We start from the raw sequence: 18,611 nt of genomic DNA, 5'->3' as shown, positions 1-18,611 counted from the left end.
ATTAACCCTTAGCACTATCTGTTTTTTTCTAGTTTATTCAGGATTTAACACCCATCTCCCCGCTTGGTATACCGGGTCTATCAGAGTAGGAGCTTTATCTGTCTTGCAGACTGTTGTCACCAGACCTGAGACCGGTGCCTGCACAGAGCGGAGCTCAGGAGCACTGTGTCATGTCTCCACCAGTCCCTAGTCCCCCAGGGCTGGAGAATCTGGTCTCTCCAGAACACCTGGAATGGTGCTCTGCTCACATAGGTCGCTATACCGAAAGTTTAAATCAATAAATGAAGACAGGATGAGTTCCTTTTTCTCCTGGTCAGGAAACAAATGAGTTGGGATGCTCTGGGATGATGCATGTGTGAGAATCACAGGCAACTTGTTTTTTTCTTTTTTGTGAGACAGAGTCTCCCTCTGTCACCCTGGCTTGAGTACCGTGGCGTCGTCATAGCTCACTGCAACCTCAAACTCCTGGGCTCAAGCGATCCTCCTGCCTCAGCCTCCCGAGTAGCTGGGATCACAGGTGCATGTCACCACACCTGTTTAATTTTTCTATTTTTTTTTTTTTTTTGTAGAGACAGATGGGGTCTCGTTCTTGCACAGGTTGTTCTCTAACTCCTGATCTCAAGTGATCCTCCCACCTCGGTCTCCTAGAGATTACAGGTGTGAGCCACCACGCGCAGACTGCAACCGGCTCTTTATTTACTTCCCAGGCACTCTGCAGGGCTAACAGGACACATGCTCTCTCAGTCATCCGTCTAATCCTTCACGCAAGAAAACACATGGCGCTGGGGCTGGGCACCGCAGGGACACGCTGCAGTCCAGTGCCTCAGGGGTCCTCTTCCTTCTGCTGCTCAGATTGTTACCCTCACCCATCACAGAGAGAAGTACACATCCCTGTGGCCACCCTCCTACTCGGGTGCTCCTTAAGAGGAGCTGATAATCTAATTTAGTAAAATGGAGACCCTGACAGGGCCATGTTTCACCGGTGGGAGGGGTTGCTCAAAAGCAGTGACCCTACACTCCGTTTCCTCTCTTCCCTGCCATTGGTATGCGACAGAGCCCTCACCCCTGGACAGGCTGATCCTCCCTGCACTCCCTGTCCCCATGGGGAAAGCCTTAGGACACCTATGCAAGCTGCTGTCTCCAGTGGGCTGGCTTAAGTGGCCTTAGGGTCAGCTCCGTAGACCCGGCTTCCTGAGAACGAAGGAAGATGGAACGGGAAGAAAGAAGCCCTAATGCGCCGTATCTAACTTGGACCCTCCCAAGAATCCACTGAGGTAGACGTAATTAACCCCATTTTTACTAATGAGGAAACTGAAGTTTATACAGCCAAACATCTTTTTCTAACCCTATCTCAGTGGCTATTCTGACCACAACTACAACTCCCTTCTCCTCCCAGACACTGTCTCATCTCGCTGATAACTTTCCTTGCAGACTACTTGCATGCCTGCTCTTTAATTCTAGGCCTGGTATACCATGGTCTCAAAAGGCATTCAGCCCCACTGGGCAGAGGCAGCCTTTCTCACTGCTGTGGGAAGCAAGCTCTGTTATACCCATTCACCTTGTTCAACCTCAGGATAGAATAAGCAGACAACCACCATTATCCCAATTTGACCTATAAAGATCCGGCAACAAAGAGAGGTTGAGCAACTTGCTTAAGGCCAGCCAGCTAATCACAGCCACTGACATCACCAGAACTTAAACCTAAATTTCCTTTCTCTTTCAACCTTCCCAGTCCTAAAGCCGTGGAAAGAACATGCATACTCCTATTAAGGCAAAACATAAAGGATCCCAAGGAGCAGATGTATCATAACAGGACTCCTCACCACGCCTATTTTCCAGAGTTCTTAGAGGCCAAAGATGTCATTTGACTAGGGTGACCTTGGCAGACAGACTTACAGAGAGTTGGAGTGAGAATTCCTCAGCAGCGGAGTGGAACCCGTGGACCCATTGTGCGGTAGCTTTGGCGAGGAAGGCAGAGAAGAATCCGTCATCTCCTCGATGTCTGAATGAGAGGATGCCGACTTGGGGGACTTCTTCTTCCCGAAAGCTTGCTTGAAGGAGCTGCGTAACTGAATACACAAGACTGTCAGCCTCGCAGGGGCTGCAGCCAACACTTGGGCCTTGGCAAAACAGGGACATGCACACAAAAAAGCAATTAGTTCTCCCACATTCCCCACCCCCCCACCAATGGAAAAGGTTCCCAACAGCTCTCTGGAATCAGTGCATTAAGGGAAGAAGAGTTATCTGGTGTTGACAGCTCAAAGGACTGAACCTGTGGGTAACATTCCATGCCTACTCTTGGCTCAAGGCTAGATGCCAACAGCAAGACAGAGCCTGGCTCAGCACATGGATGTCGGGAAGATGAGGTTACACAGCAACAAAGCAGGATGCTCAGACACGGTGACGGATGCGGATGAAGTTAGTCATATCAATGGATGGGTTAGCTTGGTATCTGATATTAAAGTTGGTCTTGCTTACCTCATTTACCTGCCAGAGAAAACGCAAGCAAAAATGGGGAAGGGGGAGGAAAAAAGACAATTTTTAACAGATAAAGCCAGTGACAGGGAAAGCTTCGGACTTTCAGACGCAACATGGCTAATAATAAACACCACACACAGAGGAGGTTTCCAGGAGGGCAGGAGGGAGTCGTTAAAAGCTTTGAGGGCATCTTCCTCCATTATGAAAGGAAGGGAGAGCAGGTAGGGAGTCCCCTCCAATTCCAGTTCTCCCAGCTTCTCCCTGTCTGGTTGGAATGGCTGCCTCTCACCTTCCCTGCTTCTTACTCTCTTCTTGTCTCTTCTCAGTCATCTCTCTGTGCTTTAATTCGGGGCGAGGAGGAGGCCTTCTTTCCTGAGCAATGCCAGCTTTACTGCTGCACTGGCCCCAGAGGGCTGCGTGGCTCTTTGACTTATCTACTCAGGAATTCCTGCTGTCCTTGTATATAAGAAGATGATCTAATAAGCAGGAAATTAGCCATCTCACTTGTTACACAAAAATTGGGCAGTCATTTTTAAGAAATTTATTAACTCTATTGGGAAAAAGGAATTAGTATATCACTATTTCCCCAAACCATGAGATGGACCTGAAAATTCTAAGGAGAACATCAAGAATGAAAGTGCCATGTGTTCTCTGAAAGCCATGATTCGCATTTATTTTTCCAGGCCAAAAAAATAATGTTTTATCTTGAAAAAAAGGTCTTTCAAAAAGACCTTCAAAAAGTAATTTCCTTTTTCTAAAGTCTCTTTTCCTCATGAAAATATATTCTAGGGGTTTTCTTAGCCATTGAGAAATTCAGAAAATGGGCCACTCTGAAAATTGATGAGATTTTTCTCCCATCCATGTGTTCCATCCATAGCAAACTGCAGGCCCAGCTTGTGGGCACATCTACATCCCATTTCTCTCCCGCTTTCTCCTTCTGATCACATTTCCAGAGACTGGTCACAGAAACAGAAGGATCAGACACACAAACTGGCAACTTCCATCCTTGCCTCTACCTCCGGTAAAAAGCCAGGTAGAAGAGGAGATTACAAAGATCAGACAGAATTAAGGGATTAGCTGAGGATGCCAATTATTCCCTGACTTTACTGATAACCAAAAGTTATCTTAAAGCAACAAAAGACAGTTTTATTTCTTGAATTGAAGAAGATGGATAACCACTATTTTTCATAGCAAATATTTCTCTCATCGCTTTGATAATCAAATCAGACCACATGTATCACATACTCGAGAGAGCAAGGCGAGTTAATCCTCTCTGTTTAGTCATAGCAAATGTGTTGACCAAAAGCCATTAGTAATTTAAAGAAAAAAAAAATTAATCAGAATGAGGAGAGGGTCACACTGAACTGGCCTTTTAGCTTGCTTCCAGCAAATTCATCAATGACTGAAATTACTAAATCCCTAACTTCTCTATTGCCAGACCTCGCCACCCATCCAAGATAACACAAAATGAGTGAGACATGTACAGAATGAATGAGACACTGAAGCTACCATGGAAATGATGCCAACAGCACTAACAAACAGGGCCCTGTGACCACTGGCCAACTTCAGATCAACTTGGGATCTTCCTGGCTGAAGACAAGGAGCAGCAAATGTCCGTCAGAGCTCCGCAGCCTCAACGGCAAAATATAAACTGACGAGGGGACTGAGTCGGGTGAAATTTTCCCAGTAGGGTGGGAAACTGTTCAAGACACCACAGTGCAGAAATTCAAGTAGCTCATTGGGCCACATGGAGAAACACTGCAACAGAGACTGATCTTATGAAACTCACCATTATAAGGGTACAATCCCCAGTTTAGAACTACTCACTAGCTCCTACCATTGACATTATGAAACTTTTATTTATAGAACATGGTCAAAAAGTTTTCAAAGAGCAGGTTGGTTTGATGCTATCCTAGGCAATTATGTAAACAAACAGATAAATATTATTGTTAACAATAGGATAACTAGCGATATGAGCTCAAAAGAATACTTTGGAACTAATTAAGAAGAAACCACTTAAGAGTAACTTTGCTCTAGTACCTGGAACTTTGTGGCCGACATATAATGAGAAAGAAATGACACATATGTGAAATGAAAGATGAGTACTTCACATAAAGTCTCGTGAAAGATAAAAAAACTACAAAGTGGTGGTGATTTTATAACTTCTAGTGTTTTGCTGAGCATGACATTGATTTTAGTAAGAACCTGTCCACAGACCATTTCCTCAGATCCACTACCAAAGGTCTGTGTTCTGCAGTTGAGAGCTGGCCTGGGCTTTATCTGGGGGGCTGCTGGTTCCGAGGCTGACTGTGAGTCAGTCCGCCGGAGAGCGTGTGCAGGTGCACTCACCCAGTTCTTCCTCTTCTTTTTCTTTGAGTCACTCTCTATGTTGCTGCCCACGCTGGAGTGGCTGGTGGCGCTGTTGATGCTGGAGACGCTGTCGGAAGAGTGCTGCCGGCGGATGCGGAGGTCTGCAGACTGGGTGGGGCCGTTTCCTGGACACCAAAGCAGCGGGTATAAGCAGCTGCCAACCTAAGCCCTGTCCTCTATTGCAGGGAATGGCCCTACCAGTGAAATCCACACACCGGAGCACTACTGTTTTCTACATAGACATCACCTCTGTTCCCCACTGCTGGTTTTGAGATCCTTGGGTAGGTCGGGGTTATGTCCTCTTTAGTCAACTCAGTGAGGTCTACCTTTCCCCACATCACACAACAGAAGTCAAGGGAGACTTAGGGAGAATCTCCCCAACACCAGCTCGAGAGTGTGCTCGTAGCCTTTCTGCAGCCCCTGGCAGTGCCAAGCCCACATCGTCTCGGGGCCCTTCCCCGTGCTGTTCCTCTGCCTGGGTGCTCTTCTCCCTCAACTCTGTCTGGCCAGCTCAACTCTATCATCACTTTTTCAGAAGGCCCAAGACACAAAAGAACAGTGACCCTGAAGATGACTGACATCCGACAAGGTTTGCAGATGGTTTCCCTCATGAGGACAGAACTATACCTAAAGCGTGGTCTTCGAGGGCACCGGTTTTAGTTAGACAGACTCAGGTTCTCGTCTTACTTCCGTTTCTTACTACTCCCTGACCTTGGGAAGTGACTCTCATCTCTGAAAGCCAGTGGCCTCAACAGTACAATGAGGAAAGGACCAATATCACATACACAGTGTGGGAAGAAAACAAGATAATAAATTAAATCATTGAAACACTTAGCATGGTGTTTAGAACACAGTAAGTGTTCCACGAATGCTATCAATATTGCTTCTATTGATATTACTGTTAATACTGTCATTGCAGGAGGCAACTCACCCACACAACCACATTCTTTCCGTTTAGCCCAGCTAAGATACACAAGGACAAAGCAATTCACTCAGAAATGTTTTCCTGGACAAGTAAGGGAGGAACTATTTCAGTTTATCCCACATATCAGCATGTAAATATCAAAGTGTTAGTAAAATGAGGGGCTGTAAAACACTCTGCCAATAGAAACAGATTTTCTTCCATTTTTGAGAGCCATCAGAGAAGAGGATGAGCTATGATAGTCATCTTCATAGAGGCCAGAAGTGACCCAATTAAAGGTGTTTGCCTTCTAGGACTCGCACACCTGACACAGGGTTGAATTATCCAGTCACCTGTCCTCTAGCAGGGAGGTTGCATCATATATTGTCAGGGGAAGGCTCCTAAGGGCAGGCAGGTCATCTGTTTAAAGGCTGTTTCTTTTACTTTACCTTTGCAGTTGAGCTCCGGTGTGTTAATTACTCCATTTATTGCAGCCTGGGCAGCTGCGTTCTGTTTCTTTAGCAGCTCAATGGTTTTTCTTAACTCATTCAGTTCTGAATCCTGAGGAACAGAAAGAACTATTGGTCATCCTAAAACCATTCTGTACAGAGTTCAACTTAGCTTCAATACGGGAAGGTAGGGAACGAGGGAGTTCAATGAAACCTCTGACTCGAACACTCAGATCAATTTTCAACGGGCATAAATGAACACAAAAGAAGTAGGAATGTGACTACAAGATCCGCCATTGATGCCATTATCATCATTCAATCTAAGCCACCTTTTCCCTCAGCAGACCTACATACTCTTTACAATTAAATTCTAACAGTTCAAGAAGTACATAAAATCTACACAATGCTCTGAAAGGAAAGAGAATAATATTTTTAGGTTTGTCATCAACTCCAAGCAGGGAGGGAGGCAAGCCTCCTTTGTGCCTCACCTTCTGCTCAGCTGTCATGGTCAAACTCTGGAGCCTGATCGTCATGTTTCCAAGACTCTGCTCAAAGGCTGCCACGAGGTGAGCCTGGAGGGGGAAGACACAGCCTCAGTTCTGCTACCTTGCAAGGCAAGAGTGCCTAAAACACCATGGGTCTTAAAGACAGAAATCCTACAGGTACCACTTGATCTAGCCTCTGCCCACTCCTGCAGGTTCCTCTTGAATCCCATTCCCTGCCTCCCCCTGGGATCCAGTTACTCCAGCATTTTACTTGCTCAAACATCCCGTGCACCTTCCCACCTTAAGGCCATCATCGATCCTTTCCCCTCTGCCTGGAATGCTCTTCCCACCCCCACCCCTCCAGTCCTCTCCTTGCCTAACTAATTTTTACATATCCACCTTGAGAGCTCTCAGCGTTTGCCTTCATGACACACCCAGACTGGGTTAGCCCCTTCATGTTCAGTCTCACAAGCACATGGCACTTCTATGTTTTGTGATTTCATAGTTAAAAATACTCGTAGTCTTATGGTTGTTGACTTATGTCTGCCTTCTCTACTACACTGCAGGATGATCTTTGGTTCACCAACTGCTAAGCTCATAGTAGAGGCTCACATCAAGTATGTTTGCAGAATGAATGAACAAAGTGGTTGGCATATTTTGCTCATTATAATCCTGGTTAATAAAAAGCCAATGCAAGGCCCATCTGCTTTCTCCTTGGAGAAACCTTCCCTACTTTCCCCAGTGAGTTACCATTTTCCCCCAGGCTCCCATGCACTTTTAGACATTTCTGTTAGAATACGACATCAGATGCACCATTATTTTATATATTACTAAGAAACTGTATAAAGTGTTGCCAGTTATAATTAAATACACATCCAATTTTCAGAGATTTTAAAATGTGAAAAAAAGAATATATCTTAGAATTGAGAAATGTGGTTTTTTTCCTGCCTGCCCCCTTGTCTGCAACTTTATTCAAGGACAAGAGGTAACTTTGTGTCCCAACACTAAGCTTTTGCCTGGGACACAGAGCAGTAGTTGAAATGCTGGTTGGTTGAATGAGGATCCTGGTCATGTCATTAAAATCAAGAATAAAGAATGGATGCTTTTTCAACAGTCATGCTAGGGAACTTCTGGCAATCGATTTAAGAATCCATTAGCCAACCAGTATCTTCCAATCTCCAAATTGCACTTGTATAAATGGAATAGTGGCACGTCCTATTGTTAGAGGCATCTGAGCAGCAGATGAAATGGACCACCAGACTGTACATTTGACGAAGGTTAACACCACGTCTATCTTGTTCACCCCGGTATCCTTACTGCTGGTACAGAGAAGCCACTCCATAAATGAGTGTTGGATGAGGACATAAACGACTGAAAAGAAAAGCACTTAGAAGAAGGAGGCAGTGTGGCACAGGGGAGGGGGACAGGATATGGAGTCGTAGGTCTTCAGCTCTCATTCTAGTTCCTTTTGATTACTCGTGATGCTGAGCAAGTCTTCTAATCCTCCTGGTCCTGGCTTCTTCTTCATCTATGAAATGGGAACAATATCTATTTTTTCCCCCATGGTTATTTTGAGCACTAAATCAAACAAAACAGGTGAGAATGGTCTATGGACCACTGAGGAGTTACAAAACACAGGAATGAATGGATACTTGTGGGGAAGGAAAGAGGTTTGCGAATGACAAGGTAGCCTAAGAAACTGAGAGAGGAGTCATATTCCCTGAGAACACAGGTGAAGGGAGGGAGAGTAGACACACAGAGGGTGACGGGGGGACGAGAAGAGCCAGCAGAGGATACTTGGGAGGAGTCCTGGGAGAAGTGAGATTGGATCTTGTTGGAAGATTCTAGAGGAAAAGATGACTGATGCACACAGTGAAGGATAAAGTGGGACAAGAACGGGGGAGCCTTCATCCTGGGCTGTGAGGAGGGCCAGTGACATTTCAGTCTAGGGAGGGATCTGAGGGGTGAACAGAGGCCTGTTACCGACTTCTTCACACAGGGATGTTTGAGGCTAAGACATCTCTAGGATCAACTGTTGGCAGGGAGCAGGACCACTTGTAGTGTTAAGTGGAATAGCTAGTTTCTTTCTGACTGCACCATCTTTCTCTATGAAAAATGTAGAAAATGCCTCTGTATTTTAAAGTAAAGAGATATGCTTTGGTTTGTCATGGAGAGCGTGGCAAAATCAGAGCCAATCAATTCAAGATAGTCACATAGCTGATGAAGGAAACGGGTCAGGGCATGGATACCTAAAAGACTGTTTGCTACCTTTGCACTGCAAAGGAATGACAAAGTTAAATTTAAATGACTGAATTCCCATTTATTTCTGTTCTGCGTTTGATGATTGCCACCCATGATTCTAGTTGTGGGCATTCATATTTTCTATTGAATTAAAAACAAAAAACAAAAAAACCTGACTCCATGAAGACTGCTATCGAGAAAGCGTTTTTGCGAGCTCAAAGAGAAACCACATTTGCTCTGAAGAACCAGTGGATCCCATTTTTCTGGCAAGTGAAAGGGCTGCCTTTGTGTCATAAGCACAATTATGAAAATGCGGGTCACAGAGGCTGTCGTGAGTGTGGCTCAGAGACACACAACGGCCTTCTCATCAAACACCATCCTCACATTCCCAGGGAAAACAAACATGAGTGGTATAAAAACACCCAGAGAAGGTGGCTTTGAGTAGTTTGTCCTAGAAAAACAAACACAGCTTGGTCTGTGAGAAAAATGGCAGACAATAAAACATGTTAGCACTGCCGGTGGTGTGTGGCAAGACTAAATATTTACTTTAAAACAATACGGGATTCAATGGCTTTTATGAGTAACAAAACGCACTTCTGGAACAACAGAAGGGATCTCACTCTGACTCTTCTAGAACAGAGAGTGGAGTTCCAAATGGCCCAGCGCAAGGCTCCTTGTGCAACATGAGGTCGGTGGGGGAATTAACCCAAGTTCACTGATAAGTAAGTGAACTACTACTTAAGGATTAGCAAAGAGCAGCAGTTGGCAGCTGTAATTCTTAACTAGGTGAGTAGCTCAGAATCCCGGGGGGAGGGATCAAACCTCACGTGTTGGATGATACTCAGAAGACCTGGCTCACCAGGCCCAGAGTTTGTTCTGGATTCGAATGTACACATCTGGTTCTCCAGATGAGGAATCTACCCATAGAATACTTCTGCGGTTTTTTGGAATAGGATCTAAGCCTCAGAAGTCATTGTCACATCAATTTCTGAAGTTTTTTTGATAGCATTACTGATGGCAGAAGAGGTAAGGAAAAATAAAGAATCAGAAGCCACACAGTGGCCTAGTACATTAAGGGTTTTGAAAAAAAATCAAAGATTTCCAGACATGTAAGAGAACTCAGGACACTGACTAATGACGAGGGCAGCTGCCAATGACCAGGCATGTAGTAAGGTCAAGCGCTGTGCTAAGGTAATTCATGTGCAGACCTTAAAGAGGAATGGTTTCCCTGAGTCGACTCGGGCTCAAGCCAGGAATGCCAGAGTAAAAACTCCAGGTAAATGATTATTTGGAATATTGACTCCTGGTCAAGGGAAGACAAGCTTTTGAAGTTGCTTTCCATTTTAACAGCATGTTGTAGTCAAGCAGGCTGTTTTCTGACAGGTTTGAACACGTTTATCTGTGGGCTCAGGATGGGTTGTGAACTAACTCCCAGACAGGAAGCCTTGCCTCAGAGGTGTCTCGGCACCTTCCGAGACCACAGGCGTTGCCATCCGAGCTCCAGCCTTCAGCTGGTCACAGCTCTGCAGGAGGCTCCTTATCAGCCTGGGCCGAGGGGGCAGGAGACTTCTGCCTCGGCTCTGACCCCTCTGATCCTATATCCACACCACAGTCAAGCAAACAAGACCACCCCATTGCTTGCTTACAACTGGCTGATAGGGCTCTACTAACTGCGGTGGGACGTCCATACTCCCTGCCTAACAGCTCAGACACTGTGTGCTCTGACCCTTGCCTTCGTCCAATGGCTTCGCCCTCCTCACTTCCTTCTCCCCTCACCCCTACCCCTCCTCCACATCCAAGCCACAGATTCTAATTACACCAACCTACTGTACCGGACTGAATGCTAAGTCAGTGACTGTGCTTGCTTTGCTGTTGCACCCAGAGCGCCTGGGGCATAGCTGGCACTCAAACAGTGTTGAACTGAATGCTGGTTGGCAGTGTCTCCTGAACACGTAATGGTGCATATTATAATGACAGAGCAGCTGGCTGTTTATCGTGGCGCCCTAAATTTCTTTTTTTTTTCCCTTCCTTTCCTTTTTCACTTTTGTTTTTTTCCCCCCTAACATCAAAATTTTCAAAAAGGGAGAGGGGAGAGAAATCAACATTTTAATGAGAAGTTAATACATTGCAAGCACTGGTCACAGGACAGCTCTGAGCTTTATCACCCTCACTGCAGAGATGAGCAAAGTCAGTCTGAGAGGCTAACGAACTTACACAAAGTCACAGAGCCAGTAGGTGTCAGAGTTGACACTCAAACCCATGGTGCTACAGCCTGTGTCCTTTTTAGTGCACTGTGCTGCTTCTACGTGTTCAGAAACAGGGGCCCTCGAGGCAATGCTCAAACGTAGGCACGGCTGCCTCCCAACCCATGGCTGCCGCCCTGTCTGTACTTACGTTTGCTGTCAGCTGGGTGGTCAGAGCTGAAACCTTCTCCTGGGAGGCATCTAGTTCCCGCCGCAGTTTACGAATCTAAAGACGGCAAAGGACAGAGTTACTTGCTTTGGGAGTCTGTTTCCAGGTTCAGTTGGGTAAAACAATCCATAATAACGAAAGAGGAAATCCAACCAGCAAACTGTTCCTTACCTCTGACTGGCATTTTTCTTCTGGCTGCAAAGAAAACATAAGGGAAATTAGACAAGTTGAGGAAGAAAGAACAGTGCAGTCCAGCCCATAGGGAACACCATATTTGGATATTTGCAGCAGTTTGCAAGATTTATTAGTTTCTTTTCTGGTGTATTTCTTGGGATAAATTGGTTCAATTAAACTGACCCATCAGAAAGGCCAAATCCAAACAGCATATTACTTTTAAAAATTAGGAAGAATTAGAACACCGCTCCATACTTTGGTTGTTAAGGAGCCATCCTGCCTCCCACGTGGAGATGGTGATAATGTAAGACACTGGGGACATGTCTGTGATGACAGGGGTATGAGTAAGATTTAGCAATTTACAGGATGCCCAGTTAAATTTGAATAGTTTTCTTTCCTAAGTCCAAGTAAATTCCATGCAATATTGGGGACACACTTATACTAAGAAATTATTTGTTGTTAATCTGAATTTCAAATTTAATTGGGTGTTCTGTATTTTATCTGGCACTTCTAGCTAGGGAGCAAGGAAGACTGCTCCTATATTAATTCGGCCTCATTTTATCTCTCCCTGTCACCTCCTTAGGGCACCACAGTGGGAACAGCAGCAGGGCAGAAAGGCCTCAAAGTCAGGAGGGCTGGGGAAGCCCCTATCAGCCAGGCTGGTAACTACATGGGTTGTCAAGATAAATGTGACCTTCATCTTCCTGCTGCCCCATCTTAAGTCTCCCAGTTACCTGTGATCCTAGGGAGTGAGGGTTCATCTTGTTGCCCCTTTTACTGGCAGAGCCTTCCATGTCAGCTCTGTGTCTATGGTGACACAGGCACCTGCCAGGCAGAAACTCTGAAACTATCTCTTCCCATAGGGGGAATCCACATGGGTGGTGGGAACCTGTTGCAGGAGGAAGCTTTCTTTCCCTCTCCTCTGGTATCCATGGGGGCCTGTAAAGAAGCACCCACCCCACTTCCCAGAAATGTGGAAGTGTTCCTGCCCTCTCTCCACCCACCACTCCAACATCCCCAGGGTGCATGAGTGACCTGGAAACCAGTTAGGTGAGTGAACAACAGTAAGGACCCTATTTTGTCCTTGGGTCCTCAATGAGTGTCCTAATCCAATTTCACTAGCAATAAACTCATTATTTTTAAAAATCAGCATCTGATTTTTAGTGTATAAGTGTCTACTTTTCTATTAGTTCAGAATGCAAAGGGGTATGATTCATCAGAAACCATGAACCCTGTACCCATCAGCTGAGCAGGTGGACGGCTGCTTCCTATCTGATCTCCACCCCGAGTTCCCTACTGTCCTCCCTCTTGATCCTGCTCTGGAGGGTGGAGCCTCCACCCTCCAGGCTGGCTCCAAACAGCAGCAACTAATTTTTAAATACATGTGGCCAGATCATTTAATCCTTACAGTAACCCCATAAACTAAGTTTGTTTATATTCCTTCTGAGGTTCAAAGAGGTAAAGTGTCTTGCCTAAAGTCACCTAGGTGAACAATCTCCTTATCTAAGAAATGCTTTCGGAAAGTTGGAAGATGTTCTCAGGGATCACTCTTCCCTCCGAGGTAATACTCATGCATCCCTCTTTGTCTGTCTGTCCATCCATCCGTCCCACCCACCACTACCACCTAGCAAGTATTTGCTGACTTCCTACTATGTGCCAGGCACTGTTTTAAGAAACAGGGATACAGCTGTGAACATGACCAGGTCCCTGACCTCGTGTTGCTTACATTCTGGTAGTAATGACTGGCACTTATTGAATGCTTATCATGTGCCAGACTGTTCCAACCGCTTTACATTCATTATTCATTTAATCTTTATAACAACTCTTAGCGTAAGTACTAATACTATTGCTTTCTGTTTTGCATATGTGGAAACTGAGGCACAGAGAGATTAAATAGTTTGCCCATGGTTGCAGCTGGTTAAGTGGCAACCTGCATTCTCAGAGAAGGCACATGTGAGGACAGCTGGGATTGCATCCAAGGTCGTCTGGCTTCAGAGCCTATGATCTTAATCAGCACATTCTCCTGCTCTTTTATGATAGCTACATTCTCATGGAAGCTTTCCAGAAATAAGGCCCCTGACTCCTGAGTCTCATCCACAGAAGGAAAGTTAATGGTGAGAATGCCACAGCTATCTAACATTTGGGAGGCTGGTGGAGGTCTGTTAGCAGGCTGAAACATCCACATAGGACCAGCCCTACTTCTGAACACTTCCATCCACAGTCCTTCCCCATGCCTCTGCACTGTCTGCCACTGTGCCCACCTGTTTCTGGGGTCTGGCCCCCATTACCAACAGCAGCCAGGAGAAATCACGTGCTCTGCCTCTCGCCCCCAGCTGCTGCTGCTCTTCTGCACATCTCGGAACACTATGTGAAGCTGTGGGCCTCCTTCCATTCAGCAGCTCCCCTGGGAACTCAACTGCTCTCTACCAACCAAGGAAGCAAGTCCGGTGCCAGATGTGGCCTCTTAGATTTTCTCTATTCCAAGTCCATGACTTCTCCATGGCAATTATTTAGCATCATGTCATCCTTTCTTTCATTTGTAATTAAAATTGTGGGCAAATTTTAGGCAGAATAAGCATTCTTGAATATCCAAGAATTACAGAGATTTCAAGGAAGGAAGCTACTATCATCCAATAAGAGCCTTTAAAACTCTCAGCTATTAAGCAGTCTCCTTGTCCTGAGTCTTTGGCAACTTAGAGACTGCTAAGATCTCTTTTTAGACAACAAACAAGAACTTGTTCACCTTAACTTACAAAGGTGCCTGGGGCATGTGTTTTGGAATTTCATCATTACCAAGAAGCTAATAACGGGTAAGGGACCATGCCTCCACCTCCGTGCTAGGTGGTAGGGCAAAGTCTAGCTAGACTTGCAGTTTTTCTTGAAATTAGTAGACTACTCCGGCATGAACACATTCAAATGTCAGGCTATTTTTTTTTTTTTTTTTAAGTCTGCAAAAGCAACCTAAATTCTCAGGGAAAGCACATGTGAGGAGAGCAGATGGGAACCTCTGACTCCATGACTCATGGAATGTCAGAGATCGTGGGGGCCTGGGGAGGTCGCCTCGCTCAGCTTCCTGACGCACAGGGAAAACTGAGAGACACCTAGAATAACAAGGTGATTTGTCAAAAGTCACAAGGTGAGGAAAAAAAACTAAGATTAGAATGCAGATCTCTTGCTATCCGGATAAACATGGAATTAAAAATTATTATTATTAGGTCTTTGGTAATTTGTTGAATTTATGTCAACTCGGAAAGGACTATTTCAAATTTCATGAAAGCACCATCTTCATGTCCACAGACCCAGAACAGCAGCTACTAGAAGAGAGTCTTTTACTGCAAGAGCTTCCAGTGGTTGGTGTGAAGGGGCTGCCCCAGGAATTGCAGGTGACAGTTTCCTAGATCAGAATACTCACAGGGTGGAGAAGCTCATGTTCTTTCCCTCCAAGGCTGGCCAATGTGGGCCAGATACCTGGTTTTAACTCCCCTGAGAAGGGCCCACTACCTTCTGTGTCGACAGGAACCCCGGGGAACGCCACAGGGAAAACACAGGGCTGGGGCACTGAGACATCTGCTATTCTGCTCTACACCAAACAACAGAGTCCCACGTCCCTAGATGTCCTCTAGTGTCTCTGGCTCCCTCTTTCAGTGGCAGCCCTTTTCTCTCCTGAGCCATATCCTCAGGGATCAGTCCAGAGCCTGACATTTACATGTTGCCAGCAAATATTGCTGAAGAAGTGAATTTAGATTTGAAGTCCCACCCTTGGTACCTATACCTCAGAGTTTCTTTCTGGAAGAAAGAACTTAGTTTATCTGCTTGCTGACAACTGGAAGGCCATCTCTATGCTCTCTTAGTAGATAATGGCTTAAATAACGTCTCCCCAAGGTACTCATATAAAGCCTTTAAAAGGAAAACCAGGACTCGGTCATGAAATATCAAACAACATGACTAGCTCGAGCAAAGAGGAATTTTGGAGTTGGAGGGGTGTGGTGGATAGGAGTAGAAGCAAGAGTTTCTAGGTCCTTCAGATCCAACCATGTTAGCAACCACTAAGGTCTGTTTGCTACAAACTTAAGAAAGAACAGTCAGGCCCTGGTCTCTTTAATTTGATTGTTGGATGGCCTCTTATTTTCAAGGGGCTATATAAAGTTTATCCTGCTATATCTAGCCCAGAAACCTGACATTATCAAAACCTAAATTATTAAAACATTTGTTTCCATGGAATTAAGAAGTAAATAATTTCCAACTCACAATTACTGAACAAATTCAGTAGTACTGAAAATCCAAATGTATTTGGTTACACTTGGCTTTTGTTCAACAGACCTCTCATTGACAATGGCTAGCATTTAGGAGTGCTTACTCTGAGCTATGTGTACTATATTCATTGCTTTATGTGCATTTTATTTCTTTCAAACCTATTTTTTGAACAGTTACTATGTGCTAGGCACTGTTCTAGGCACTAGGAATAAAAACAAACAGTCCTTGTCCTCAAGGAGTTTATATTTTAGTGAAATTAACCTTTATAACATTTAATCCTTATTACAGCTCTATAAGGTAGGGACTGCTATCATTTCTACTTTACAGATAAAGAAACTGAGGCAGACAGAAGATTAATAAATTGCACAAAGCCTTTCTTTTCCAAGTCCACCAGCAGGTGGCCAAGGCATCGCACACATTCTAACTAGTTACCACCCAAAGCACGATGCCACTTTAACAAAGCAGCCAGTTTTTGATTTTTTAGGTTGGTACATTAATAGCTGTTAGTGAATTTCAAATCTTGTTCTCTAATTAATTGATCCCCTTACAATGGAAATGCTCTCTCTAGGAAAAATGGTTTTATTTTATCTGTGACACATTAAATAAAGCTGCAGTCCCCAGGTACCAGGCCGTGGCCTGCTAGGAACTGGGCTGCGCATCACTGTCTGAGCTCCACCTCCCCCCCACCCACACTGCCCGCCACCAGCTGTCCATGGAAAAATTGTCTCCCATGAAACTTAGGAACCGGGCTGCACAGCAGGAGGTGAGCACGGGCAAGCAAGCGAAGCTTCATCTGTATTTATAGCCACTCCCCATCACAGCCTGAACTCCCGACCCCCCACGGGAAAAACTGTCTTCCATAAAACTGGTCCCTGGTACTTTGGGGACTGCTGTAATAAAGGAACCCTAGTTCTCACGATCACAGCCACACAGCACTGATTTATACTCACTGTAGAATAAATTGATGATGTGCTGGAAACCAAGGAGAGTGAGGATCCATGAACTATTAAGAGAGAGAAAAAAATAAAGAAAAGGTGAATTGCAAGCTGGCTGCTATGGAACCAAAAAGGGGGGAGGGAAAGAGAAAATCAGCAACACAGGACACCAGCAGGCTTAGAATGACTTAATCTCACCTTGATCCAACCTTTCCTGGTTTGGTGATAGGCCAGCGACAAGGGATAATTTACTAAGGAAGTCACTTATTACATTTTTTTCTATAAACTTCTACATTTTTTTCTATCAAACAATATATGATTACTGAACAAAAATTTTCAAGTACAGAGGAGTGTTAAGAAGCATATTCACTGTCATAACCTGCAGTGACTCACAATTCCATTACCTGGAGGCAACCTGTTAATGTTCCAGCATACTTTATTCTACCCTTTTGTCTAATGTATTCATCCCTCTAGGGGTTCAGATTGGGTCGCATGTATATCTTACCCTGCTAGCACCTATCACTTGTACATGCAAAAAGATGAGCAGATTATTTTGAACTTCAGAGGCTGCTGGCCACAGTCAGATCACTCTAGACAACCGTGTAGCAGAATATTTGTTTAGAAAACACATCTGCTGAAGTATAGATTCTTTGATTTCTATCACATCTAGAAAGTGACAAGTCGTACACTCTTTTGTTTCCGACCAGCACTTTTTGACTAGAACCACACTTGTATACCGTTAGCACCCCCTCCTGCCTTCAGCCAGTGGAGACATTTTTTATTTGTTTTAATTTTGAATCTTTGCTAGGACTGCATATTCTGGCTGCCATCTCTTTTGGGGAACTAAATTCTTTAGTTTCTTGATAATCTCTTGACAACCTGTTTGAAAGACAGAAATATTCCCGTGTTACCTACCTTTGCAGGCCTTTTAACCGGGCACAACGTTCTTGACCGTGGGTGGAATACCTCTACTCCCACACTGCGCTATGACCTACAGTCTGAAAGTGGGAGGCTGGAGGGTAACTTTCCACCTGTGCTAAATGGCATTCACCTACCACCCAAGAAGTGAACTCAGGTTGGATTAGCAGTTGGCAGAAGCTACCTGCCAACAAGATATCCGAGGAGCAACTCAGCCTAACACTCAGGCAACTTCTCTACTGTTTTTCCAGTAAACTTTCCCTTCCCTCCCATTCTTCCTTTATATGTTCCTATCACACTACGAATCCTGCACTTCTCTCCCAAGCATGCCCTAGATAATACCCTCCCACCTCAGAGTCTTTGCCCATGTAGTCCTCTCTGTTTAGGATACATCTAAATACTGCCCATCCAAATCAGATCTGCTCAGACAACATCTTCTCCATGGAGCCTGTCCTTATTTTCCCTGACCGCCACCTGGATGGGCTTCCTCTTTCCTCTGCACCCACAGAACTCAGCTTGCCATTCCAGCCCTCTTCTTAGCAGGTGCCTATTGCTCTGAAGCGGTCCCTACACTATCACTTATATCCATGCTCCTTAGCAACGCCCTCAGTTCTAGATCTTTTCCTCCATTCATGACTAATCTGACTCATGTCCCATAAAAAAATCAGTTTAAGGTGTTAATGGCCAATAATGGCTTTCAGTGTTAATATGTCCACACATTAACAGAGGCTTCTAATGCCCCACCCTAGGGGCCTAACGTTCCAAAGAGGTGAGATACTTCAGCTCTAACGACATAGACCACAGTGGAGAGATTATAGTGGAGGTCAAGTTGGGTGAAGAGATGTGGGTGACATGCAACGCTTCAGTCACACTTGCATGACTGCCCTGCCAGCGGCTGGCTCCGGTGGCCTGCACTGGGCTGCTGTGTGGCCTTCAGCTGCAGGAAAATGGAGGGTTTTTTCTCTTATAATTCTACATCTTATACAGACAAACT

General features: G+C 45.0%; 1 protein-coding gene across 5 annotated transcripts in view; it reads right to left on the bottom strand.

Moving 5' to 3' along the window:
* The window catches only part of NAV2 (neuron navigator 2), a 691,715-nt gene that overhangs the window by 32,663 nt on the left and 640,441 nt on the right, over positions 1-18,611 (bottom strand). For 4 of the 5 annotated variants that reach the window (XM_069471196.1, XM_069471195.1, XM_069471197.1 and 1 more), the window contains 7 exons: positions 16,715-16,767; positions 11,508-11,531; positions 11,319-11,393; positions 6,687-6,770; positions 6,199-6,310; positions 4,828-4,973; positions 1,897-2,069 (listed from right to left, as the gene is read on the bottom strand). In XM_069471196.1, the coding sequence (XP_069327297.1) occupies positions 1,897-2,069; positions 4,828-4,973; positions 6,199-6,310; positions 6,687-6,770; positions 11,319-11,393; positions 11,508-11,531; positions 16,715-16,767 (667 nt within the window). Of the gene's footprint in view, positions 1-1,896; positions 2,070-2,478; positions 2,488-4,827; positions 4,974-6,198; positions 6,311-6,686; positions 6,771-11,318; positions 11,394-11,507; positions 11,532-16,714; positions 16,768-18,611 lie in introns of all 5 variants that reach the window. The other variant, XM_069471194.1, reaches the window with a different exon arrangement.

The sequence above is a fragment of the Eulemur rufifrons genome, chromosome 6 (genome assembly GCF_041146395.1).
Source record: "Eulemur rufifrons isolate Redbay chromosome 6, OSU_ERuf_1, whole genome shotgun sequence".
NCBI lineage: Eukaryota > Metazoa > Chordata > Mammalia > Primates > Lemuridae > Eulemur > Eulemur rufifrons.
Note: the sequence above shows the minus strand (reverse complement) of the source record. Positions and strands in the feature narration are given on the sequence as shown.